The sequence below is a fragment of the Agelaius tricolor genome, unplaced genomic scaffold (genome assembly GCF_023055355.1).
Source record: "Agelaius tricolor isolate 1412-34295 unplaced genomic scaffold, bAgeTri1.0.p SCAF_4, whole genome shotgun sequence".
Lineage (NCBI taxonomy): Eukaryota > Metazoa > Chordata > Aves > Passeriformes > Icteridae > Agelaius > Agelaius tricolor.
The window spans coordinates 12,521,019-12,548,088 of NW_027269264.1; the positions used below are offsets into that span (position 1 = coordinate 12,521,019).

Genomic DNA, 27,070 nt, shown 5'->3' on the forward strand with positions numbered 1-27,070 from the left:
TGGAAACAACAGCACTATGCATTCATCCTCTTAGCTTGTGGAACATGGTTAAGTTTTAAGCAGCCATAAAAAATCATGGTCCAGCTTATCTTTTTTCCTGCTGGGTTTTTTTTTTTTTTTTTCCCTGAGCAGCCAGTTAAGAGGCAAACATAGATTACTGGCTTGTGTATCAGAATGGACAACATGGGTGTCTACAGTCATTGCCAAGAGGATTCCCCCAGCAGTACTTGTCATGCAGGCAAGTTCCTTTGCAGAACTGTGTGCTGTGGCACTAGTTCTAATCCAGATATAATTACGTGGAATGGTCCAACGGGTGTACAGCCCAGGTGTTATATACTTACTACTGCCAGTGGTATCGTCATGGCATTTGAAATCAACACAGTGATCAGATTTCACTGAATCCAAGTGTAAAATCTGTCTGCACCTTACTCTGTGTTTTTTTAATACAAAATTGCCATTGCCATTGATAATACATGCAAGTTTTTGACAATTTTGTTACAATTAAATGGAAGAAGGACAGTGCTTTAAGAGCACCAGAAAATGAATGAATTTGTTATTTCCAAGTGTCTGGGTGGCATATCAAAGATTCACAATACTGAATAACTAAACTTGACGGTATGGGCTATTCTAAAGGACACTGGGCCAGCAACAAGTAAGCACACTGCTGCAGATACTCTGTGATCATCTGATGTTTGCTCCTTCTGGGACTGGATACAACAGGGGGCTAATATCCATAAAATCTCTGATCCACATTCAAGTACCTGAAGTTCAAAGGATGCTTCTGAACAGAGAAAGAAGTAGAGACAAACAAAACCACTATTACACTATTAAACATGATTTTTTATTCTTTCTGATTTTATAAACTGCTTCTACATATGCAGCAAGTTCTTGGCCAATTGACAGAAAAAAAGCATTTTCAAAAGCATTTAAAGAACTGTTTTCTTAACATGACATTAAAGGTGTAAAACTTTTCAATTGTGTTTTAGTCTGTTGTGTTTTTTCTGTGCCTGCACCCTCCCTTTAGCTGCTCGGGAAAAACATTTTGAGTCTGAGATATAAGAAATACAGAGCTTCAGAGGGTCTGGAAAGCAAAAGCCTGGTCCCACTTTTAGCCAGGCATTCCAGCCAGGCATTCCTTGTCATAGTAGAGGATGGAAAGATCAAATGACAGGCCTCCTCACTGTTAGAACCTCAATACTCCTGATCTGAGTTACTGTCACTGCAGAGAAATGCCAGTTTCTCCTTGACCTGCTCATACTGTGGCATTGAAGGTAATTCCATTACCTTCAATACTTATCAAGTGAACCAAGACTTGTAGGAAAAGAAACTAAATCTCCTTGGTTACATAAAGCCTAGTATAACGTGGCAAAGAGTTAAGAACCAGTTATTTGCCAGTGGTATAGAGGCTGCAGGATTCTTCCTGGAGATGTCAGGAGGGAAATCTGGTGGTATTCCTGAAATCCGCTCTGAAGATGTGAGTTACCAGTAAGCATTCCTTGTGGAAGAGAGGGTGAAGTAAAGACAATCTCTATAGATTATATCCCAGAATTAGCAAATGAACTAGGAGCTATTCATTCCAAGTTGATTGTATAGGACAGGGCAATGGTTGCAGAAGATTGTTTCATTTTGATTGGAGGAGAAGTTCAAGTGTGGAAATAGCCCCTGTACTAACACACTACTGGACTCCTGAGAATATCAGTGGTTGAGTTAGATGTTAAAATAGGTCATTAAATTCAGGACAGGATAGTCTTATGACTGTTCCTCTAGAGCTATCTTTCTGGATTAGCTGATAGATAGGTTGGTTTTTCAATTCCTCCAGCATCTTGAAAGAATGCTAAAAAAGCAGCTGGATAAAGACAGCACTGTATATCAAGGACTCATTAAAGAAATACAAACCACAGCCTACTTAGGCAAGCCTTCACTGGTACTTGACATACTTTTCTCCTAGGCCTCTGAATGCTCTGAAGGCAAGGATGAGGGTCAGATTTGAGTCTCCATCCTGAAAGCTGATGGTGAAAGCAGGACAAGAACAATGCACCTTCAGCCACCTGAATGGCTGAGGGGATGCACTGTGTCACTCTGCAGTGAAAGGTTCTTTATGATCAGCTGTGCCATGTGGCTGAATTTCAGCTAACTGGCTACCAAAGAATAAGCAGCCCTGCTCTCTTAAAGTAGTAGATTAAGTCTCTTGAAAAGTCCCCTAAGATTAAAATTCAAACAATTTACTACTGGCCATAGCCAGAAGACAAAGATGCTCACTGCTCTCTTATCAGTTTGTTTGGACTCCTCTGCAGGCTGTAAGCTCACTAAACTGTAGTTTTTTTTCTTTCATACGCAAAGCTTCTAAAATGGGACTCTGGCCTTCAGAGATGATCTAATAAGTAAACCTGGTTGCCTCTACCAAGTCCTTAATGAAAAGGAATTTCTTTTAGGTGTAACCTTTTTTTATTGTAGAGGCCCTCCTTTCCACCCACTTAAATTACTACCTGCTACTGATGATTACTTCATCTTTACTTTGTGGGTGGAATCCTGGAAACTGAAAAGCTGGTAAGCATCTCATTTCACATAAGCGGGAAATGAGATATGGATCCCCAAGAGTTATAATAATTTTACACACCATAAACATTATCCCCATACAGCAAGAGATGCTCATAAATAAGTCAGCCACGCTCAAAAGTAATGTATAGGCTTAACAACAGAGGTGCTTAAAAAACCAGAATTGCACATTACTTCCAATGAAGTCAGCTGAAATTTAGGAAAAATACAAAAAGATAATACCTCAATTAGGAAATGCTGAAGTAGTCACTAACTACTCAGAACACTACTTTGATTCATTAGCTGCTCTCATCAAAGAAAAGTTTGGGGCAAAGTATTCCCTCCACCCATTAGGAATTTGAATAGTCCAATTCTCTAATTCTTCTGTAATTCTTTAGTATATTCTACGTGTGGTATAATCCAGTACCAGGCTAGCAGCTCCAAGAAGAGCAGGATCTGCTAGATTTGAGACCACCACATCCACTGTTTTAACAGAGGACAGTGCCTGTCGATTTATCACATCTTTGACAGCATTAACATAGTGGTTAGCTAGAACCCCAGAAAGGATCACAAGAGACGGGTTCACCGTGTGTAGAATGTTCACAACACCAAGGCCCAGCGCTGTCCCAGCTGAAAGATGAAGTAAAAAGAAATTGAGTAGAATACTCAGAGCAGTTCTAGCATCAGTAGTTGAAACAGTTCTGTTAGCAGCAAATAACACTGGAAAGTCAGTAAAGTGTTTTGTTCAGAGTTTTATGTTATCAGGTAATATGTGTCTGCTATTAAATTTTCTTTTGAAAGTAAAAAAAGAAAAGGCAATTTTTTTTGCACAATAATGCATTATTCAACGTTATGGATGTGAAAAGACAAAACAAGGCATTAAGCATGCTTGTAAGAAAGGAGAAAATAGGAAAGCATCGCTCTACCACCTCAGTGTATGAGGAAGGACTATGCTTAAAACTAGTAAATCAGTAAAATCCACCATGTAAAGTAGCACATAACATAAATTGCCTTTGCTATCTCTGACAGCCATTCACTTGTCTACAATGAAATGGCATTTTCCCTTATGATAATGTTGAGACTTTACTTCTTTTTTAAAGCAGAGCCTTTTAATCTTATTTTGGTTTTTTTTTTACTGGAACAGATACTTTTAACACTTCTGCTGACATTTTCTCCAACATTTATATTTAAAATCTCATTACCATTAGTAATATCTATATTGAGAGGGCCTCAACATGTACAGGCTGCTTGTAGTGTTACAGTGCGCTACCATTTCTGTATCCCCTAAAATACAATCATGAAAGTGTTTCACCCTCTGGGCTATGTTCTCACCTGTTCTGAGAATGCTCTCTGCTTTTGTATTCCCAAGTTTAGCTGCTTGAATAAGGTGTGCAGCACTAACAATCTCCTCCTCCTTCATTGACATTCCTTCTACTAAAAGCAGATCATCTGAAAAGGAGAGAAAACCAAGAGCAAAACATGATAATGTGGAAAGTCAGAGGGTGAAAAAAAAGAAAAATTAAAATCTTTCCATCTCTTTTACTTGTATACTGAATCCTGAACAATCTGTTCAACCCTGAGTTTAGCTGAAGTAATCATATCCATATTATTCAGGACACTACTTGCAGAAGCAGGGAATCAAACTCAAACAGTTAGAGTGTGGTAATTCACTAGTCTTGTTGGACCCAAAAATAAATAAAATATAAATATTCTCAAATTATTTAAGACTTAGAAGCTTTTGCTGAAAGACAATCACTGTGAAACCAAATGTCACAGAATGCCTGTCAGATGGGTTTTCATCAAGCTTAAAAAGAAAAGGCCAGCTCTACTGTGTGCTTCTGCGAGTTCTGAGACCAGTGGTTCCAAATGTTCCTTGCCACTGAAAATGATCTGTATTATGTATGCTGCCTGTGCACCTATTCTTGTCTCCTCCTAGAAAAAGAAGGCAGATTAATTTTTTCTCAATACCTTCTTTTAAAATGTCTTCCTATACTGCAGTTTAGTAACAGTGTTTTCAAACCCAGAGTAAATAGATACCATCATGCAGTTTCTTAGCTTCTCTTTGTAACGCTATTCCTGAGGCATATGCTTCTATACATCCTTGGCTGCCACACAGGCACTCTGGTCCATCTAAGGATACAACAATGTGCCCAAGCTCAGCAGCACAGAAAGAACTGCCATGGATCAATTCATGTTGATGAACGATTCCACCTCCAATTCCTGCAAAGATATTAAGACTTCTTTTGTTTAAAAAAAAGACAAATAGCCCCGGCTCCCCAACAGTTTTTAAAGACTACAAAACACTGATATTTGCTGATTCTGATGTAGACAAGATTAAATAATTTGCTTCAGTGATTTGACACTCCTAATACACAAGCTCATAGCTCCCTCCTATTCATATATGTATCAAAATGGTATATAATGTTTGTAATTTTTTTAAACCTATGGATGGTACTGAAATATGACAGAACTTTTAAGCTTGTGAGTCATACTCTTTATGCAGAAAACTATCCAAGTGGCCTTAAAATTTTGCACTTCAGAAGAGAAGTTCTAATGGTGTATTTAGACAGTTAAACTTGTGTGTTAAAGGGCCAGGACAGATAAATATGCAGGCCTCTGCTGCCCCTCCCCAAACTGGGTGTAGATTCATCAACTAGTTCTTACTGCCACCATCTAAAGGACTATATACTTAACAAATGACAAAAGTTACCCCACATTTGCATTTGAGATTTAAGCATTCTTTCTTATATTCAATTGCTTATCTTCCAGATACATATTCTGCATTTCTGAATTTGAAAGAGGATTAATCTATAAAGCTGAAAAATGCCAAATTATTCCAGTTGAAGTTGCTCAGATTTTCCTTACTCGCCTGTGTAGCAGTACCAGAAGAACTTCTTTGATCAAAAAGTCTATAAACTATGGAAGTGGTTTTATTTGCTGGAATAAATTAAAAAGCACCCTAAACCAAACAAACAGTATAGCAAAAGAATTTTTGGTTTTCCAGGCACAGTGGTAATGTTTATGCCTATAGAACACCTGAGCCTCTAAGTGATGGTGCTGGACTTTGGGTGTCATTGAACTACAACATACCCACCTGTACCAGTAATCAGTGTTACAAAATTTTCTATTCCTTTTCCATGACCAAACTTCCTCTCTGCTAGAGCAGCACAGTTTCCATCATTGTCCACCCAGACTGGCAGGTGCAAAGCATCAGATATAGGAGTTCTGAGATCCACAGAGCTCCACTCCTGAATGAGTTTTGTAGAGTGAAGCACAACTCCTTCTCGAGGGTTTACCCGTCCACCTGTGGAAATACCTAAGTCCCAAAAATACAGGAGAGAAAAATGAAAACTAAGTCTGTGTAACAGACTTTAAGTAAAAACCTATTTTTCGTTCTCTAATGACAAGATTTTTTCCCCCTAATATTAGGCTTTGAAGCAGAGTATGAAAGTAAAATTTTTGAAGTATTACTGGCAGTTCAACTTTTGACATGTACAGATCACAAAATCATTGAATGGTTTGGGTTGAAAGGGACTGCTGGAGATAATCTAGTCCAACCTCTCTGCTAAAGCAGGTTCACCTACAGCAAGTGGCACAGGATTCTGTCCGTGTGGATTTTGAATATCTCCAGAGAAGACGACTCCACAACCTCTCCAGGCAGTGTGTTTCAGTGCTCAGTCACCCTCAAAGTAAAGAAGACAGTTCATAGAATGCCACACCTCTAATCACAATGCACCAAGTATCTTTAGACTAACCAGATGGGTAGTGGTTGTTAGTCAGAGAGTTAATGTTCCTACTTCAGGCAAGATTGCAGCAAATCACTTAATAGTTGCCTTTCTTGTTAGTGGTGTAGAAAAGACATAACAGAAAAAAAAAATTATTCAAACCCTGGAACTCTATTAGTGTCCGGAAGTCTGCTATTACTCTCAAGATTCAGAATGACTAAAAATAATTACTAGACCTAGAGTAGCGATTTTTCCTTAAAAACACACAGTTTTTGTGAAAGATCAAAACTGTGTTCAGAGATTTGTCTGCTGAACAAAGTAGACCAGTAACAGGCTCTATTGGCCAACCCAGTTTTCCCTAGCTGGAGAGGCTTCCAGAGTTGGTGGAATCTCTCAGGACCACTGAAAAGCAGGTGTCCATAATGGAGGTATGCAGCTCTAGACAATAAAGTTTGAATATTTTCTTGTACAGAGCTTATATGACTGCGTCACATATGAAGATTGCTCCAGGGTTAATGCTGTAATGGAAAGCAGCCATAAAAGCTCCAAAACAAGCAGCTGAATTGAACATTAGAGGTGTAAAAAAGATCAGATTTGAAGGGCTAACATTTCTCCTTACAGCTTTGTGTACTTATCATTGTTTTTAAAGTTCAAGTTAACTTTTCTTTGTAGTGTGTGATTCAGGTAAGTTTTCATCTGGAACAAACTACTTTTCTTTAGGAACATTTCTCAACTAAAATGAATATTCTACGTCCTTCTTAAAAATCCAGGACACATTAATCAACATCTTCATAAATAACTAATATTTAAGGCCAAATCTCCTAGTCACCATCAAACCGAAGAAGCCCTGTCTGATACAAGCACAGCTTAATACAGAACTGTACTGCAAGTGAACTAGAAGTCAGCAGAAGGGCTGCTTTTGTCTCTGTTAGCTACAAATTTACTCCTAACATTCTTGCCTTTTTAGTTTGCCTTGGTGTATCTGAAAATTCTGCTGCACAGTTGATCCTAGCTTTAAAGAAAAGCTTACAGACAGCAAAGAGCTGTTTTGATAAACACTGAGCATCTGATTCACAAGGCCAAGACAGCAGAGAGCTTCATAATCCAGAGTACTACAAAAACACATTTTAGATACAGTTTACCATAACTTAACAGATTGTTTAATGGTTGTTACAAACTGTACAAACTTCAGTCTTTATACTCAGCTTCTCATTTTTAGCTATTTAGAAATGTTTGTTTGTTAAGAATATGTAAGAACTTGAGGTACAGAAGATCCATTTTAGAGAGGTGTTTTAAATTAATGAGTAGTGATTTAATTTCATGTTGGAAAACATAGATGTAAAAAGTATTTGTTAACTTACCTACTCCCAAAATTCTGCAGTTTACATTTACTGCCTCTGATGCAGCCTCTACACACATCTTTAGAATTAGTGCTAGTCTGTCTTCATAGGTTTTAGGGTTGAGCTGGGTATACTTCTTAACTATTTCACCCTAGAAATTAAAAACAACAAAACATGCCCTAGAGAAATGTATGTCATGATGAAATTTCTCTTCCATATAAATTACAGGTCAATTTGAAAATAGAGAGCCATAACTTATCTCTTTTAAAAAAACACAGATGCTATACTTTAGTTTTTGGGCCTGCAGACAATGTTCTTGACAGCTCTTGAGTATAAGTTTGTAAGATTAGGCATTGCATTCTGCTTCTGTAATCAACCTCCCATCTGAAATTAAATACACATTTTAAGGAACACATAGCTCATGTGAGGAAGTATCACCAGAGCTGCTGCAACTGTTGTTAGGCACAAACCATGACAGAGCAATGTACTTAAGCTCAACACTGTGTTAAAAAAAGAGAGTAACAATTGCTTAAAAAGGACAGGAAACCCACAGTGCTTTAAAAATAAAATCTTTCCAATCTGACTGCATGAAAGGTTTCTGCACAAAAAAGCAGAATCAGACAGACAGAAATGCTAGAAATTTCAAGGCAAAATTGACTATACTTTCAGAAATATCTTTTAAGTGATTACACTTCTGAGTTACTTGCAATATCTGTGGAGTACCATCAAGTGTCATACATCATGACACTTGGTGGTACCCAGAATAGTCTGGGTTCAAAGGGACCTCAAAGGTCATCCAGTTCCAACTTCCTACCACTGGTAGGGGTAGGGACACTGAACCAAACCAGGTTGCTCAGAGCTCCATCGAACCTGGCCTTGAACACTTCCAGGGATGCGGCACCCCAGACTCTCTAGCCAACCTGTTCCAGTGCCTCCCCACCCTCACAACAAAGAACATCTTCCTAATATCTAATCTAAACCCACCCTCTTTCAGGCTGAAGGCATTCCCCCTTTTCCTGTCACTACATGCCCTTGTAAATACTTTGGAGAGGGTGGGGAGGGGCCATGAAGATTATTTTCAACCCTATTCATGCTGTGTAATGAAAGTATTCATGATGCATGCTTGGAATCTATGGGTACTAAGGAACTGATATTAATTCAATGTTTACATGGCAGGAATAAGCCAGGAGACTGCTGAAGGTATCCTGTGTAACAGTGTTATTCTCCCTGTTAAATCCCCTGTACCATGTATCTCAATGAACTGCACTGAATTAATGCAACTCAGTAAAGAGGAGTAACAAAGACAGTCTATAAACAACATGGCTGAGTCATTGTTGCCAAAGAACTTGGAAAATTCCACACGGATAATGGGTTTGAGTACTGGGTCCCACCATCTCAGTATCACATAAGCGACAGTTTGTGGATTTTGGATGCTTAGTTTCTTCTTCACTTTTAGGTTTGAGGGTGCATCAGAGAACTTGTTTTGGAAGACAAGGTTGCAGCAAATATTATCAGAAGACATAAGGCCTCCTAAAAGGAATTTTTAAATCTTCTTTTTTTTGTGAAAATAAAATTAAATCTCATATTCTGCCACTGGCTGTTAAATACTTACATCTGTTGTGTAAATTTTATTATGAAAGTCTGATTGTTTTCACTCTGATTTGCTAGCATTTCAATTTTCACAAATGTAACTTCAAGATCTGTAAAGTGGGCAGAATTTTTTTACATTATTTTTTTCCAGTCTGTGTTGACTCATAGAAAAAAATGTGGTGTCAATTTTGCTTCTAAAAATATTACACTTTTAAAAGCTGTCTTTAAAGACCTTGAAGATCTGTCAGACATCTCTGAAATGAAAATTTTCTCTTAATGTGAAAATTGTAGACTGTGTCAGGTCAGTTTGCATAACCCTTCATGCTTCAGGCACCTTATTCTGCCTTCTGGGCAATTATTATTGAACTGATCTAGTTATCTGCAAATATGAAATGTAACTGTAGGTGTAACTGTCCAATACTGTTGAGAACAAAAGCTAAAGACTTCTCATCATGAATTTTATTAACATCTTTGAAATGCTGCAGAGTTCAGTAAATTGATTTGCTAGATGCTGGTTGTTGCTCAGAATGGTCTTGTGTCGATTACATGGAAGTGTAAGGCAGTGGGGAAGCAAAAAATCTAATACTGCAGCCCTCCATGTTTTGCTTGACATACAAAACCTTGCAGGTTGAACCGAGTCACCTTTTAAGAAGAACCAACATATGCAAAAGTCTGTAGTCAACCCACAAAGAAGCAGCTAAAACCTTGCACCAACAAATGGGCATTGCTAGTAGTTTAACATCAGTCTTAGAAGAGCAAAGCAATAAGCAAGTTTTATCAGGACTGTATGAGAGGCAGGAAAGAAGGTGAGAAATCTTCTTTGTCCCTCAACACAAGTTGATAGACTGCTCTGTTTTGGAGCTATTTTGCATCACAAGCCCGTATCCACAAAGCCCAGTGGAGCTGGCAGAATATCTAGAAGCAGAACAGAATATTTACCTTCATACTGACGATTGCTACTCGGAGATTTGTTCCACCTAGATCCACTGCCAGAGCACTCTGTGTCTCTAGAATATGGTCAATATCTTGAGAGATATTATCTTTGACAGGAGGAAAACAGAATTTCTTTTGCAATGGTTCTTTGAGGTCAATAGATTTAAGGAACTTCAAAATCCTCGGAACAGCATTACCATCTCCATATATTTTTGAGCTATAATACAAAAAAGAATTCATGTAATTTGAAATAACACTGGAATCTATAAAGTTCTTCGTATGGCAGAAGAGTGTAACAGTATCATTACAATATTATGATCTGGCTACTCTGCCAATACTGCAGCTCACACTATGACAGACTGTCATGAGACATGGTAGATAGTGACAGTAATTTAAAGAACACACACAGATCTTTCAAGTCTGGCATTAGCTCCATTTTGGAATATGAAACTGGAATGTAGAAAACTGGAAACTAATGATACCAAAACCCCTGTAAAATTAGGTTTAATGAAGCAAAAATAAAAATATGGACAGTTTATGTGCTACAAATCAAGTAAGATGTACTTATTGCACAGATGCCAACTATGTAATAATAAACCGTACATTCACGTCAGTTTTCAACATGACTGTTTCTAAAATATCATACACGGCATCAGATACTTGGTATTAAAGAATTCAGTTTTACTGTTCAGTTTAGATTCTTAAGAAATACTCTTTTTATCCTTGTCCTTAGTATCTATCAAACTTTATAAGAACTTAAAATGTTAGAGGAATGAGAGTCAGTACTCATTAGGGCTGAGGAATAAGGAAAAGCACCTTCCCAGAATTCTGCAGCTTCCCTGGAAGCTTGCACTCAGGACTCTCTATGCATCATGAGGTCAAATCAGCTATTGAGTATTGTGTCACAGAAGCACAGAATAGCTGGAGTTGGAAGCGACCTCTTGAGATCATCTAGGCCAAGGCAGGTCTAGATGAGGTGACAGGAACTCATCCAGGTGGGATTTTAATGTCTCCAGGGAGGGAGACTCCACAACATACCTGAGCAGTCTTTGCCTGGGGTCTGCCACCTGCAATGTAAAGCTCTTCTTCAAGTTGAGATGTAACTTGTGTTTTGGTTTATGGCCCTTACTCCTTGTCCTATTGCTGGGAACCACTGAGAGGAGTCTGGCACCATCCTCTGGGCACCCGCCTTGGAGACATTGTTATGTATTGAAGAGATTCCCCCCTCTCAGTTGCCCTGTCTTTGTCTAGGCAGGGCCAGCTTCCACATTCTCTCTCTTCTCATAAGAGAGATGCTCCAGACCCCAAATAACAGAATCACAGAATAAATTAGGCTGGAAAAGACCTTTGACACAATCGAATCCAACCTGTTACCTAACATTATCAGCTTAACCATGGCACTGAATGCCTCATCGAGTCTTTTTTTTAAACACCTCCAGGGGCAGCAGCTCAACCACCTCCCTGGTGTCACGATCTGCTCATACAAACAGGAGTCGTGATGGTTCAGAATGCAAAACACAACACAGTGGAGATTTCAGTATTAATCAAAACAAATGCACCTTTTATTGAATGACCACAGCAAATGCGATAGAGGGATTAAGGGAGAGAAAAAATATAGAGAAAGGGGGAGAGAGAAAGCGGGGGGGTTACAGCTACCAAACGTAGAGAGGAAATCCTTTGCAGTCCGGCCAAGGATCCGCCTGCTGTGTCGGGGAGATCTCAAAGTCCTGGTTATCTCAGGGTTCTACTATAGTCCATTGCTGAGAGGGGGAACAGATCTTGAAGTAAGTCTATTAAAATGGCTGAGGGGAAAAAGATATTGAAAAAGGGTACAGACAGTCCATGTTCTCAGCAGGATAAGTCAATGTCAGCAGTGAGCAGGACCCATTGTGTTTCAGCACTGGTTTCTATGGGAAACCAGTCTAGGTCCAGTGAACACATCTGCAGGCAGCACTTAGCAGGCATCCTGCTTCAGTCAGGCCAGGACCCCTGGATCAGAATTATGGGGGGTCTCAGTCTCAGTCCTTGGGAGAGGGGGCTTCAATCTCTGTCCGTCATGGTGGTAGTGGAGCAGATGAAGGATTTTCCATGGGGGGGCTATCAAAGTTGCCCCAGCAAGTTCATCTGGCCAAGAGGTGGGAGAATTCCTGGGCTAGGGTCGTGAAGCAGGTGCAAGCATATAGGGTGCGTTGCCCCTTGGCAGGCCCTGCTAGAAGCAGTCACTGTAGACACAGCTGTGAACAATCACTTGGCAGGCCAGAACTCTGCTCAGAGGCCTCAGGATTTTTGCAAGTTCATCCACCACCGGCAGCCAGAATTCCAATCATGTTCCAGATGTCTGACCAGATGTCTGGGACAGTCATGAGGCAAATGAGGGGAACTTCATACTGTCTTTCACACCTGGGTAGCACATTCCAATGCTAAACCACTCTTTCTGTGAAGAATTCTTTCTAATATCTAGCCTAAACTTCCACCTGGCTACAGCCTCTTGTCAAGGAGTTGTAGAGAGTGATAAGGTCTCCTTAAGCCTCCTTTTTTCTGGGCTAAACTCCCAGCTCCCTCAGCCATTCCTCATAGGATCTGTATTCCAGGCCCTTCACCAGCCTTGTTGCCCTTCTCTGCATGAATTCAAGCATCTCAGCGTCCTTCCTAAATTGAGGAACTGGACACAGCACTCGAGGTGTTGCCACACCAGTGCTGAGTACAGGGGAAGAATGACCTCCCTGCTCCTGCTGGCCACACTGTTCCTGACACAGGCCAGGATGCCCTTGGCCTTCTTGGCCCCCAGGGCACACTGCTGGCTCATGTTCAGCCAGCTGTGGACCAGCACCCCCGGGTCCCTCTCTGCCTGGGCACTGTCCAGCCACACCATCCCCAGCCTGTGGTGATGCAGGTTGTTGTGGCTCAGGTCTGGGACCTGGGACTTGGACTTGTTAAACCTCATATCCTTGGACTCAGCCCATCTATCCAGCCTGTCCAGGTCCCTCTGCAGAGCCCTCCTACCCTCTAACAGATCAATACTTGCTCCCAGCTTGATGTCATCTGCAAATTTACTGATGGTGAACTCAATCCCCTTGTCCTGATCATCAATGAAGACATGAAACAGAACTGGTCCCAGCACAGACCCCTGAGGGACACCACTGGTGACTGCCACCAAGTGGATGTGACACAATTCACCTCCACTCTCTGGGCCCGGCCATCCAGCCAGTTCTGAACCCAGCAAAGAGTGCTCCTGTCCAAGCCATGGGCTGCCAGCTTTTTCCAGGAGCGGAAGTCCTGTGGAGAGATGGTGTCAAAGGCATTGCTGAAGGTCAGGTAGAGAACATCCACAGCCTTCCCCTCATCCACCAGGTGGGTCACCTGGTTATAAAAGGAGATCAGGTTGGTCATGCAGGACCTGCCCTTCCTAAATCCATGCTGGTTGCATCTGAGCCCTGGGCCATCCTGGAGGTACCATGTGACCACACTTGGGATGATCTGTGCCATTCTCCTGCCAGGCACAGAGGTCAGGCTGACAGGTCTGTAGTGTCCTGGATCTTCCTTCCTGCCCTTTTTGTGGATGGACATCACATTGGCCAGCTTCCAGTCATCTGGGACCTCCCCAGTGAGCCAGGACTGCTGGTAAATGATGGAGAGAGGCTTCACAAGCTCATCTGCCAGCTCCCTCCTTCCCCTGGGATGGCTACCTGGGCCCATAGACTTGTGAGCATCTAAGTGGCTCCACAGGTCTCTGACTGCCTCCTCCTGGATAACAGGGGAACATTCTGCTCCTGTCCCCATCTACCAGCCCAGGAGGACAGCTGTCCTGAGGACAACCTGTCTTTCTCTTGAAAATTGAGGCAAAGAAGGTGTTAAGTATCTCTGCCTCTTCATCATCCTTAGTTACTAAATACCGTTCCCCATCTAATAATGAATGGAGATTATCCTTGCCTCTCCTTTTGCCATTAATGTATTTATAAAAGTATTTTTATTATTCTTCATAGAAGTGACCAGATTAAGTTTTAATTGGGCTTTTACCTCCCTAGATTTTTTTTCCTACTAGACCTAGCCACTTCCTTAAATATTTCCTGAATTACCTGCCCCTTTTTGCAGAGGTCATCGTCTTTTTCTCCCTTAGTTCCTTCAGAAGTTCTTTTTTCATCCAGATCAGTCATCTTCTCCAACAGCTCATCTTTCGGCACATAGGGACAGCCTGCTCCTGGCCTTTCAAGATTACTTTCTTCCTGTACCCTCTTGTTTTTAAGGGCTGCTTCCTAAGGATCTTTCCGAATCAGCTTCTTGAATAGGCCAAAGTCTGCCCCCTCTGGAAGTCCAGTGTGGAAGTTTTCTTGGTGCCCCTCCTTCTTTCACCAGTTATTGAGAATTCTATTATTTCATGATCACTGTATCCCAAATGGCCATATATCCCAACAACCATATCTCCCACCAGCCCTTCTGTGTTGCCCTTTTTGAAGATCGCTGGCTTTCCTCCAGTTATTAGGCATCTTTCCCTCTCCATGACTTTTCAAAGATAATGGAGGCTGGCTTAGCAACATCTGCTAGTTCCCACAGCACACATGGGTGCATCCCATCAGGTCTGTAGATTTATGGGTGTTTAATCTGCCTAGCTGATCTCTAACCCCACCCTCTACAAGCAAGTCTTCCATTCTTCAACCTTTTCTTCTTACCTCTGATGTCTGGGATACCTGAAGGCTGTTCTCAGCAGTAAACACTGAAGCAAAGAAGGCATTCAATAATTTGGCCTTCTCAATGTCCTCCAATACCAGGACACCCATATGATCCAGCAGCAGTCACACATTTCCCCTGTTCTTTCTGTTGCTGCTGATGAATTTGTAGAAGTCCTTCTTGTTGTCCTTTATATCGCTGGCCAGACTGAATTCCAAGTGGCCTCTGGCCTTCCTTCTCATATCCCTGCATATTGTGACAATGTTCCTATAGTCCTCCCATGTGGCCTGTCCCTTTTTTCACATCCTGTAAATTTCTTTCTTCTGTTTGAGTTTTACTAAAATCTCATCTATTTAGGGCTCCAGCCCTCTCTGCCTGATTTCTGGATCATAGGGATGCACTGGTCTTTAGGTCAGAGGAAGTGATGCTTGAATACTGACAAGCTCTTTGGATACCCTCCTCATCTGGAGTCCTAACCCATCAGATTCCTCCAAATAGGCCCTTGAAGAGGTTAAAGTTAGCTCTTTGCAAGTTTAGGGTTCTAATCCTGCTTGCTGTTTTGCTTCCCCAGGGGAGGATTCTGAGTTTCTAATGGTCACTTCAGCCAATGCTGTCCCCAGCCTTCACATCTTCAACCAGTGCCTCTTGGTTTGTTAGTAAAAGGTCCAGAATACATCTTTCCTCCCTGGCTCCTCCACCATTGCATCAAAATTATCTTCACTGATCTGCAGGAACTTCCTGAACTGTGTGCCAAGCTGTGTTGTCACTCTTAACAAATATCAGGTACATATCTCCCAGGAGAATCAGGGCCTGTGACGCTATTTCAGTTGCCCACACAAAAATACCCACAACAGTGTCACCCATATTAGCCTGTCACTTAGTTCTCATCCATAAACTCTCAACTTGTTCATCTGTCCCTGAGTAGAGCCTGATACAGTCCAATTGCTCTCTCACATGAAGAGCAACTCCACCACCTTGCTTCTCTGACCTGTCCTCTCTAGATTTGGCCATCCATGACAACATTTACCTCTATACATAGCCATCCATGACAACATTCCAGGTATGTTGCCGTAATTCCAATGAGATCATGGCTCTGCAACCTCACAGCGATATTTAGTTTATTAGATTACCTTGTTTATACCACCTGCTGAGTGCGTTGGTATACAGGCACTTCACAGAAGATTGAACAACCAGGCTGCTTGAAGGGGTGTGAGAGTCATGAACACCACAGGCATAAAAACCCTTGATGTGTTTTGCCCTATGATCCTGTCCTGGAGTGATCTATAATGCTGTATTCCACAACTATCTGGGCCAAAAAATCATTACTGTCTTGTCACTGTCATATTTTCTGAAAAATTCCTTCACCAGGATTTCTTCACCTGGGAAGCTGAGAAGTCTCAGAGAATAATGAAAACAGCAATTATTTGATTGCTTCTCTTGTGTTTTGCTGCTTTGGAATGTGGTTGGAGATTGTTTATCCACCTTGCCTCAGACGGACTCCAGCTGGTGTTTCTGGGCTGTCCTGGGGCGAAGTCCATATGTGCCATCCTGCTGCTGCAGGGAGGGGCTGGCCCTGCCTCAGTCCGAGCTGCTCCAGGAGAGAAGACTATGGGAGTAGAGCTTCTCCCTTTTGTGGCAGCCTTGGGCTTGCTATTCTAAAAACTGCATTTTGCAGTCAGAAACTGTTTCAAAGGGAACTTTGCAAGGTCTGCTGGCAGCAAATAAGCCAGCAAGTTCCTGGGGTCGGGCACCCTGTGCCAGTGCGGATGGACTGCTCCTTCCCCACCAGCCCATCCCAGAACCATGGTGTAGAGCACAGCAGCAGCGCTGGCAGAGCCCACAGACAGCAGGAGGAAGTGGCAGCAGCCACTGGAACCAGAAAGTTTCCATCTGCCTCCAGAACTGCTCTGCAGACTTCTGCCTTCCCAGTGGGGGTTCTCACCATCTTGCCTCTTTGTTCCTGCAAATGTGTGGTCACCTGGGAGGCACCACCTTGGAAGGGAAAGGTGTGATGCCCGTTTCCCTTTGTCCTTCAGCCATGCAGCTGCCTCTGGCAGGCACCACTTCAGGAACAGTTATTTCCAGCATTTCAGGTCTCTCTCTGTTCCCGTGGGGTTGTGAAATTTAGCAGTTTGGTATCTAACAGTTATTTACTTTCCCCCCCCACGCCCAACCTGCAGGCATCCTGTTTGTTAATAAACTTATTTTTTCACTTGCATCTACTGGTGTGTTGTTCCTTATTGGTGGAAAGGGATTGGTTGGAATCAAGGGGGAAGTTACTCATTTCAGAGTGCCCATCTCTTTAAATTTCCTCAAAATGAGACAGATCTTCAATCTGAGCTGCAGCCAAGGAACATCTGACTCTGCAGCGGTTGCTATGACCTGCTCCCCAGGAGGAAGCAATGGCACAATTGTTGCCATTTGCACCCTGATTCCCAGTCCTTCAATTTAAAGTCCATCTCACCAGACTGGCCAGCCTGCTGCCAAAGACACACTGCCCTTTTTATGCCCTTTTTAGCCAGGGGATCCAATTGCCCTGTAACAGGCTAAAAATAATAAAAACACAATGCACTGTTATAAAAGCCAAAACCTTCTTGATAGCACCAGCCGCAAACCCAGACACTGCTCTGCACAATGTGTCTGCCTCTGACTGTCCTGATTTCTCTGACTGGTAGGATACAGGAGGAGATGACTTGGGCAGAGATGTTTTTCATGTGCCTCACCAGGGCTTTATAGTCTTCCTTGATCCTGGCCATTTTTTGGCTCTCAGTATCATTTGTACCCACACAAAGTGTCCTTAAGGCACAAGTCAAAGTAGGCAGACAGGATGTTCTTCCCCATGCTGCTCCTAAAGAACAAGCTCTCTTAATCACTGGTCTAGGTTAATATAAATTTTGTCTTCTTGACTTTCTGTTGGATGTTAAATGAACACATATTGAAACATGAACATGTTAAATGAACTTGTATTGAAACATGACTAGTAACATTTTGCTGTATAAATACTACTGCATACCGGACACCACATTATGGTTCTGAAATGAAAAATCATTTGTAACCTCCAATCAGTGTCTTAAATGCACTCCAATCAAATATGATGAAACACCTTAGGACTAAATGCCTTTTACTCTATTGCTTTAACATCCCCTTCAATGAATTAAGATAAGAGTACTCACCATGGATATTGCTTCCCAAACTGCAGCTGTAGAGCATGAAGAATCTTATCCTGTGTATCAGCATCACGAACATGAAGAACATTTTCACCTAGACAACAAAAAATTAAGGTAATAGGACAGATCAGATGCTCAAATTGCATTAGAGTATGAGCTGCTTTAGAAATGAAAAAAAAAAAAAAAGTTTTTATTTCCTCTGTGAGAGCAAGATGCCCATCAGATTGACATCACTCTTCATCAGTTCTGTGCCTCCCCTTGCTCCCACTAAAGCAATGGTGACACCTCTGAGACACTGTCCTGCACTACAAAACGCAGTTAAGCAAACATGTACCTGTTTCTCTTCCTGTCTGCCGTGTCCCCAGGTTGATGACAGGTGTGCCAAACGCTCCCACCTCTCTGACACCACAACTGCTGTTACCAATCATACAACCAGCGTGAGCAACTAGCTGAATGAACTGGTCAAATGGCACATGCTTCACTGCCCGAAAATTGGGATGGTGTTCAATGCCCTTCTTCCTCATCACACGAACCATCTCTTTGCTTCCTACAGAAAAGCAAAGTACAATAAATGATTTAAGTTCTACTTTTAAAATCAAAGTCCAGGCACACAAAGAATATAGTAGCCAGCCATTCACTGAGTTGCTAGCTCCGAACAGGTTTTTGCTCTTTTTATCCTTACACTGTAAATCATTTAGTCAGCACATATGCCAAAGTTTGACACAAGAATTCACTGCAAAAGTGTCTTTGTAGTTTTAAGCTAATTTAAGAGGCACTAATATTGCTCCTACATGTCACCTGGTTTCTCCTCATTTTCCTTCCCACACTGAAAAACTGAAATGTCCTCTAGCAATGTGAACATAGAGCTGCAGCAGATGCACCCACGAGGCTGACACAATCCAGCTATTTCCATCTGGCTGGAGGACCTGGGATAAAAGCACTCTTTTGAAGACAATCTGTTATGTGTCACTCCGTCATGAAGGTATTCTACTCACCTGCATCCACATTAGGGAATAGAACAAGTGTTCTCTTGTTGAAGGAGATGAGTGCATCTAGTGTCAGCTCAAACATCTTTATGGAATGTTTAATATCTGTGGTTACAGGATGCTGCAGAGCAACTATATAATCTCTGGTTTTGACATCTTCACCTGTCCAAATGGAGGGCAAGAGAAGTTTTTTTATTGGCGTAGAATAGCAAGAGGAAGAAAGGACATACTTTTAGAACTACAAATGTGAAACCCTGAAAAGTTGAGGCACCGAATGGGATATATCTAACACATAGGCAAAATGCTAGAATAAAAATCAAGGGACTTACAGGGTAGCCTAGCTTGTTATTGACCTAAGCACGTCTCATAATTTTAGAGACCACTGCCTAAATGTCTACAAACTGTTAACTTGCAAGCCTACTTCTGAAGCTTTCCAAGACTATACCAGGAGATCAAGACACTGTTCTCACACCACTATAAATCTGGACTAACTCCTGAAGCTGCTCTGATTTTCTGTCAGTTGTCCATTCTCAAGCAAAGACCTCATTTCCACGGTTTTAAAACAGGCAGTCACACTTGTCTTAGTACATTTGATAAACATTTATCTGCAAAACATACTGATTGAAAAAAAATCCTGCTTCTACACATGGTAGCCATACAGGACACTGCTTTGTCAAAGATAAAAAGCAAACATAAAACCACACTGTTTACAGGAATTATTTCTAAGTCAGTCAGTATTAAACACCAAAAGCCTTTGGTGCATGTTGTCCTGTTGCAGTGCATTCCTCAAAAAAAGGTTCATAATACAAATTCTGTATGATTTTTTTTATATTAGGCCTGAACAGCTTTGATTCTATTTAACTAAAACTCTACTACACCAAAGTAACTGCTCATGTAAGACTGTTCTTTTTAAAGACTGTTCTGTTCTGCTTTTAAATTGTTCAGCTCAGAGAAATTACCCATTTAAGGAGTTATTTTTTGACTTGGTGAAAGGTCTGGAAGTGTTCAGTGAAATAGATTAGTAGCTTTTCAGTTGTATGTGGCAGAATGAAAGCAAATGTAGAAAGAAATACCAAGTACTATTAAAAATATATATTATTTTTAATATAGACTGTAAGTAGACTGATAGCCTACTTACTGAGTTTGTCTAGTGTTCAAAGGCATGTGAGAAAAACATAAGAAGTGGCCCGCTTACCTAGCCACATGCTAATAATACTCATGTAGTCTTTGTTTTTGGCAGAGAGAAGCTTGTCATACGAGGGACAGCCTGCTAAAAGGATGCGGTCGTGGTCTTCACACATGGCTATCAGGTGCTGCTCTGCACTCCTCGTGCAGCACACGTGGTAATGGGCCAGTTTGGTTATGGCATGTCTGATGGAGTCATCGATGGTCCCACTGACTTCCCCACCTTCAATGTGAAGAATGCGAATGTTCATCAGGGCTGCAGACGTGGCCAGGGCCAAAGCATCGAATCTGTCCCCATGAACTATCATTATGTCAGGTTTCAGGCGGTTGAGGACATCAGGTAACTTGACTAATGCAAGGCCCACTGACTCCACCATAGCTGCCTCATCCTCCCCTCTCACGATGGTGTGCAGTCTTGTATGAATATCAAAGTCATCTTGTTCAATCATACGATAGGTATTACTGAAGGGCAGAGAAAAAGCATTATTAGAGTAAATACAACTTGATTTTACAGCAATGTTGCTTCACAAAATAAACATAAATTACAACAGCTGTACTGGGGTTGAAAAAATACTTGCTTTCCACATCTTCTTCACTGAGGAAAGTAGCTTTTAAGATTTTAACAGAATCTTCTCATCTGTGTGAAGATCCTCCCTAATATTCCAAACATCCAGTTTTTCTAGACACCATTAAGGAAGAACTGTGCTGAACACATTTTGGAAATCCTCAGAAATCAAACTCTTTATTCGTATGTCCACCGAGACTTACAGAGAATAGATATGGCATGACTTCCTGTCAGAAAGAGTACGTTTATTGACTTTTCTGTGGACAACTCTATAAATACAACAACCAATGTGATGCAAAGCTGAGGCCTGTATGTTTAAAGAAAACATCCTGCAGGTAGCATATATTATTTCAGATTCTGTATTTTTTTAAGGCATATCCTTTTTATTTTACTGAGTAAAGGGGCTCGCATTTATAGAGCATAAATTTCATTAAATTTCCAACTCCATTTACAAATATCCTTCACAGACCTACCATTTTCCTGATTATGTACATTCATCTCAGAAAACTTTTTTTCTCTTTGTTTCTGTATTCTTTGCTTTTTGAAAGGTGAAAATCTAGGAGACAAGCGAGACTGTGCATTTATGTTTGCCAGATCAAAATCTCTACTGTTTGCTTTGTGCATTACAAATCATTCACAATACAGAGACAAACGTTAAACACCTTGGCACTGGAAAAGTAGTATTTTGTATTACTTTGCACAAGTCTTGCAGACAGCCAAGGGTTATGTGATATGGAGAAATCAGGGCCACGTTTGTCGTTTATGGCAAATGACACGGAACTACTTTATTTCTCCAATCAGAGAGGGTGCAATTCAACATACTAACCTGTCAAGAAGTTAAACTGTTTTGTTTTATTTTTAATCAGGTTACTTTTGTGATGTTGAATTCACCTTGCCATGTTACTGGATGGAAACAACGTCCAGTACAAAGCAAGGAACAGAGTGCTGTAATGTGCATAAAGAGAACAGTCACCAGTGGAACATCCTGTCTTACTAGTTCTCTCCCACCTACCCATACATGACCAGACAACCATATAGCTATTATTTTGTTATTAAATTTTGTCATTCATTTTGTCAGAAACATATGACGACAGTTTCCTGCTTCCACAACACTGGAAGTAAGAAGTAACAGTGTCCTCCTGGCATATGCAATATGTACTTTCTCCAATAACTGTAAAGCAGAAGAGCTGCAATTTAACATGACTGAGGAGGCTCTTTTCTCTATGAAAACTAAAAAACTGTAGCACATTTCCATTTGATAATCACCAGGTTTCAGGGAAAAACCCACTACATCACTTTCTCACTTCATAAAGCCTGTGATTCTTTTTGGGGTCTCAGTTACAGCATTTGCACAAAACTTTCTAGAATTCAAAGACTGCCTGAAAAAAATGATTGCATAAAATATGCAATCTCATAAGAAGCTGCAAAATAAAATTCTGGAAAAAAAAATGTAAAACTTTGTTGTCTGCACTCATGATGCCAAGAGTTTGTTTTACCTAATGTTCATATTATCATTGCTAACACCTCAGAAATATACTGGTAGATAAAAATTCACCTTACCCATAATCATCAATCAGGTGGGAACCAAGCACTACCACATCAAGCTCAAAAAACTGTGGTTCTGCCTTAATACCAAACATAATGGGAGCTAATTTTGAATAATCAGCACGGTTGCAAGTAGCAACACAAACACGAAGTTTGTGGTTGTTTCCATTCTTCTCCATTACTTCCTTTTGCTTCTGTTTTGAAAGATTCTTGAAGTACACCTCCTGACATAACAGAGAAAACAAGAAGTGTGTCATTAATAATAGTAATTTACTTACATCAAATGATAATCACTTCATGAACAATACACACAAGTGCAGCCCCAAATATGGATACTACTGCACTTATAATGAACATCTAGTACCTAACAAAACAAATGGGTTCTCCTTCCAAAATTTAGAATAGAAAGTTTTTTTTCCAGTTAAAACTCAATTTTAATGCTTCTATTTCTACAAAACGTATATAAAAATTCTGTATTAACAATATTTAAGTGTTATGAAGTTCAGTTGTAATCAAACAGTAAAATTACTTCTCCCTGTTCTGATGGAAACCTCTGCATAAGTAGAAAAACTATTCTGCCTTAGTTAATGAAAGAAAGAAAATCTCATAGTCCAAATAAAAGAATGGAATAAATTGCTCAGATGCATCCACTGACAGACTCTGTAAACAAAAATAAGAAGTTTTTGACTAAGACAGCTTATGTATCTCCATTAAACACATTTTGGTGAGGTAAAGCAAGTTAAACATTTATTTCCAAAACCCTACATACCCTTTTGTAGGCCAAAGTACATTAGGAAAATCAATAATACAAAACATCAAAATAACCCAATTTCTTCTCCTCCCAAACAGAAATTACTAAGGTGTTAGCAAGAGTTTAAGTAAACACCATCCTTTTGGTATAAATTTGATGTTATATCAGATTTCAGATTTTTGTTCCACTCTGCAGATGCAACTTCTTCTGGATTAATGGACAAGGCTTGCTTATCCTTGACTCAAAGCAGTATCAATCTCTCTATTGATTTTGCCAGCTAGAAAAGTGTGACAATACATGATAATATTAAGAGGAGCAATTCCATGCTCCTTTTAGACTGCATTCAGATTTTTTCAGTAAAGTTATAAAAGAAAGGCTACTGTGATATCACACTCTCATGAAACTTTCAAAATCAAGATTCAACTTACAAAATTTCAAGATTTCCCTATTTTTAAGACATTAGTTTAGGTTTCATCACACATGACCATACAATGCTTTGGTGTAATAGCAACATCAGGGTGATCAGGAATCTATGCCAAGTTGTCAAAGGCAACGTGGTATCTCTAGTCCACTTGCAATCCATTACGGCTCTGCAAAACTACCAGTGGAAACTATCAGAGAAAACTAGCAGTGACTATCACTGGCAGTGACACCAGCCAGACTCAGATCTAACAGACCCCACTGTTTTCCTCATTTCTAAAACAACCTCTCTTCGAAGGTGGTTCTGAGCACAACGTCCTGTCATTATTTATGTAAAACTAGCCACTGATTCAAATAAAATGGTGATCAAGATGTGAATGCCACTTTTGACACACCTATAAGCTTGTTCTTTGAAACTGCATGAACAATATTAGTATAACTAGAGCCAAACCTCCCACAAAACTCTTCAAGTTGGTCACTGCTGCATACATATTCTATACTATATAAAACAAGAAGCCAAAGTAAAAAACTGCAAAATAAGGAAGTGACAAAGCAAACTAAAACGAAGTCTGCTAACTCCAAGTTACCTGTCTGAGCTAGGACCACCATGACCCCTCTGACAAAGCAGTTTCTCTTCATTTATGCAAAACAGTCTTTTAAGAAGCAGAATAGTTTTCTGTCCTTCTTTTTTCTTCAAGCATTGTCTGAAATTCTAAAAACCTTCCATCCAGACACAGAACATACCATCTCCTAAAACAGAAGGTCTGTAAGTTGAGAAAAAATAAAATCTTTTTCCACCATTTTTTCACAGATCCAACAGGACTGAATCACTAGCCCACATATCTTTCCAGCCATGAAGATCTCATTTAATTACAGTTAGTATCTGGCTGTAGTAATGGTCTCTTGAAATAATTTTAGACGTAGATGTGGAGACACTTCAAATCTGTCTGAATTGACTAGAATCAAAGGAAATTCCTGATATTTGTCCATTTCAACTTCTGTTAACATATTTCAAAGCAGAATTATTTCCAGTACTGCCTTAAAACTCTGTAACCCAGTAGCTTCAAAAAGCTGCCAAGTGCAGACATTGGCCTTGGCGCAGACAGGTTTTCTATTGCTTTTTAATTTTAAACACCTGCTTATCTGAAGAACCAAAATATTTACCCTAGTATAAAGTAGGTAACAATGCAGTATAATTATCAACTGCATGTGGAAATTTGCCACTAATTAAATTGGTTTATTGTTTTCTAGGATAACTTGGATGTTTCCTAAACATCTGATGTATTGCCACATCACAGTTTAATAACAGACATTATTCTATCCTGACTCCAAACTTTTCTGAGCCTAAATGGAAAAATAATTCTTAATTTCAGACAGTATTCACTGTCAAAAAGCAATGGACAAGTCCCTTCAGCCATTAACAGCAAATTCCTTCAAGCATAGCTGTGATGCCCAAGTTACAAAATTTTGTTACCATTGCGGTTTTAGAATTTATTATCAGCTTTTGCAGGCAAGTCATCTCTTTTCAGGACTGTTCACCAAAATTATATGAAATAATGAATCACTGACATTTGCCTCTTAGTTTCTAGACGTTTGATGATATACTGAGTTTGATCTACTTAGAACTCTCTAGCTGGGGATCCTCCTGTTCCAAGGTCTATCTCTTCCACCTTGCAGGAACTAGCAATCTTTAGCAGAAGGGTAAAGAAATAAAACAGTCTTCCATGAAGGACTACTTGAAATATTTAATCTCCATGTGCTTTGGTCTACTGCTCTTCTATATTCCATCCTAAAGCTTTTAGATTATTACAGATTCAAGGACTTTTTGAGACTGGGAAATTCTGGACCAGACTTTACAGCAGCCAAGCAGCTACTATTTCTCTTAGCAGGCCCCAGAGCATGAGACACCCCTCGATCACTGTTTCACAAACAAATGACACCACCTGTATACTCTATACTCTACATTCACACCTCTGAAACACTGGCTTATAAAATCAAAGACCCCGTCTCTACACTCTGTGTATGCCCATGCGTTGAAGGCAATTTCATCTTCCCAACTGCTTTGCTGTGTGGCACACAGGTTACTGTACCCTGAGCTCTTCCCACACCGTTTACCAGTATCTGTATTCCCACCACCCTTCTCCACTCATCTGCTGAGCCATCGGTTTCTACATCGCCTGTGTGCACACACACCCAGGGCCTCTTCCTAGAGCCGAGTGCAGGTGACCAAACATCAAATGACACCCTCAAACACCTCTGTGAGGATGGAAAAGCATCCATCGCCCTGCACATGTTTTAAGGCAAAAAATGCTCCCCACCATTCCCCCCATGAATGTGGCTGATGTCTCCAACAGACCCCTTCCTGGTGCAAGGGATCAACCCCTGTGCTTCTCCAAATACTGATAAGAATCACAGAATATGATTACTGCAATGCTGAACTGGAAGGGAACCACAAAGATCATTGAGTCCAACTCTTACTCCTGCACAGGACAACCCAAGCATGCATGTGCCCGAGAGCATTGAACCCTGTTAGGCTGGTGCTGTGACCACTTCCTTAGGGAGTCCGTCCAAGCCATCCTCTGGGTGAAGTGCCTGTTCGTAATATCCAATCTAAACCCGCCCTGACACTTCAGGCCATTCACTTGTTACACAAGGCTGTCCCGGTACTCCCCCGCTTCCGCACAAGCCACGGGGACAAGCCACGCCAGCGGCCCGCCGCTTTCTCTGCTCCTCTGGACAGTGTCCCCGTGCGCACCTTTCTCCTGCGGGGGCTCTGGATCCCGCTCTTCCCGGGGACCCGTACCGCATCTCCGGGGCTCTGGATCCCCGCATTCCGCGGAGACGCGCCCCGCCCCGCCCCCAGGCACAGCCGCGCTCCCGCCCCCGCCCCGCCGCGCTCCCGCTGCTGCCGCCTCCCCGCACATGGGCGGCGGAGAGGTGGGCCCGGCCCGGCCCTGCGCGGCCGCCCCACAGTCACCTTGCCGGCGCCAGGGCCGCTCGCATCCGCAGGCAGCAAGCCCCGCCCCGCAGGAAGTGAGCGCAGAGGAGGGGTCTGCCCCGGCCGCGCCCCGCTGGCCCGAGGCCCGGGCAGCCCCCGGCACGCCCGTAGGGCCGCGTGCGGGTTTGTCATCGCAGAATCACAGAACCAATTAGCTTGGAAAAGGCCTCTGAGGTCACCGAGTCCAACTTAGGAGCCAACACCTCCCTGCCAACGACACCATGGCACTGATTGCCACATCCAGTCTTTCCTTAAAAAATGGACGGTGACTCCATTGCAATGGCAGCCCGTTCCAATGTCTCATCGGGCTTTCTGTGAAGAAATTCTCCTAAAGAGGAGCCATATCGTCTATAAGAACATATTGTCCCACCTCAGAGTCGGTTTATATATGGAATACTCCATATATACACATCTGAGGTAGCTAATTAAAACCGCTGGATGATCACACGGCTTCAGTGGCGACTGCCATCGTGTTAAGACCTTTTAAAGTGAGGGCTGTCAGGGAACGAGGGGCTGTGGGGGTGCTCTAGGAGATGCACAGTTCGGACAAACAGCCTACAGGGGTGTATGGAAGCATTAGCCTGATGGTGCAGGCTGTGAGGAACTACAGCCCCCCAGTCAGAGCACCTGCCAGTAGCCCATGAAGAGTGACTGGGCATGAGGCA

The 27,070-nt window shown here is 41.5% G+C and overlaps 1 protein-coding gene across 3 annotated transcripts in view; it reads right to left on the reverse strand.

Annotated features, from left to right (window-relative positions):
- Nucleotides 1–819: 819 nt before the first annotated feature.
- Nucleotides 820–27,070, reverse strand: part of GNE (glucosamine (UDP-N-acetyl)-2-epimerase/N-acetylmannosamine kinase) — a 34,725-nt gene continuing 8,474 nt past the window's right edge. Inside the window, exons 1-12 of one of the 3 annotated variants that reach the window (XM_071424608.1) lie at nucleotides 26,385–26,517; nucleotides 22,252–22,460; nucleotides 20,137–20,588; nucleotides 18,951–19,103; nucleotides 18,290–18,502; nucleotides 17,962–18,049; nucleotides 10,130–10,340; nucleotides 7,622–7,751; nucleotides 5,630–5,851; nucleotides 4,573–4,755; nucleotides 3,868–3,984; nucleotides 820–3,165 (exon numbers count right to left, since the gene is read on the reverse strand). In XM_071424608.1, the coding sequence (XP_071280709.1) occupies nucleotides 2,930–3,165; nucleotides 3,868–3,984; nucleotides 4,573–4,755; nucleotides 5,630–5,851; nucleotides 7,622–7,751; nucleotides 10,130–10,340; nucleotides 17,962–18,049; nucleotides 18,290–18,502; nucleotides 18,951–19,103; nucleotides 20,137–20,588; nucleotides 22,252–22,415 (2,169 nt within the window). In that variant the 5' untranslated portion in view covers nucleotides 22,416–22,460; nucleotides 26,385–26,517 and the 3' untranslated portion in view covers nucleotides 820–2,929. Of the gene's footprint in view, nucleotides 3,166–3,867; nucleotides 3,985–4,572; nucleotides 4,756–5,629; nucleotides 5,852–7,621; nucleotides 7,752–10,129; nucleotides 10,341–17,961; nucleotides 18,050–18,289; nucleotides 18,503–18,950; nucleotides 19,104–20,136; nucleotides 20,589–22,251; nucleotides 22,461–23,994; nucleotides 24,135–26,384; nucleotides 26,518–27,070 lie in introns of those variants that run through there. The other 2 variants (XM_071424609.1, XM_071424606.1) reach the window with 2 other exon arrangements.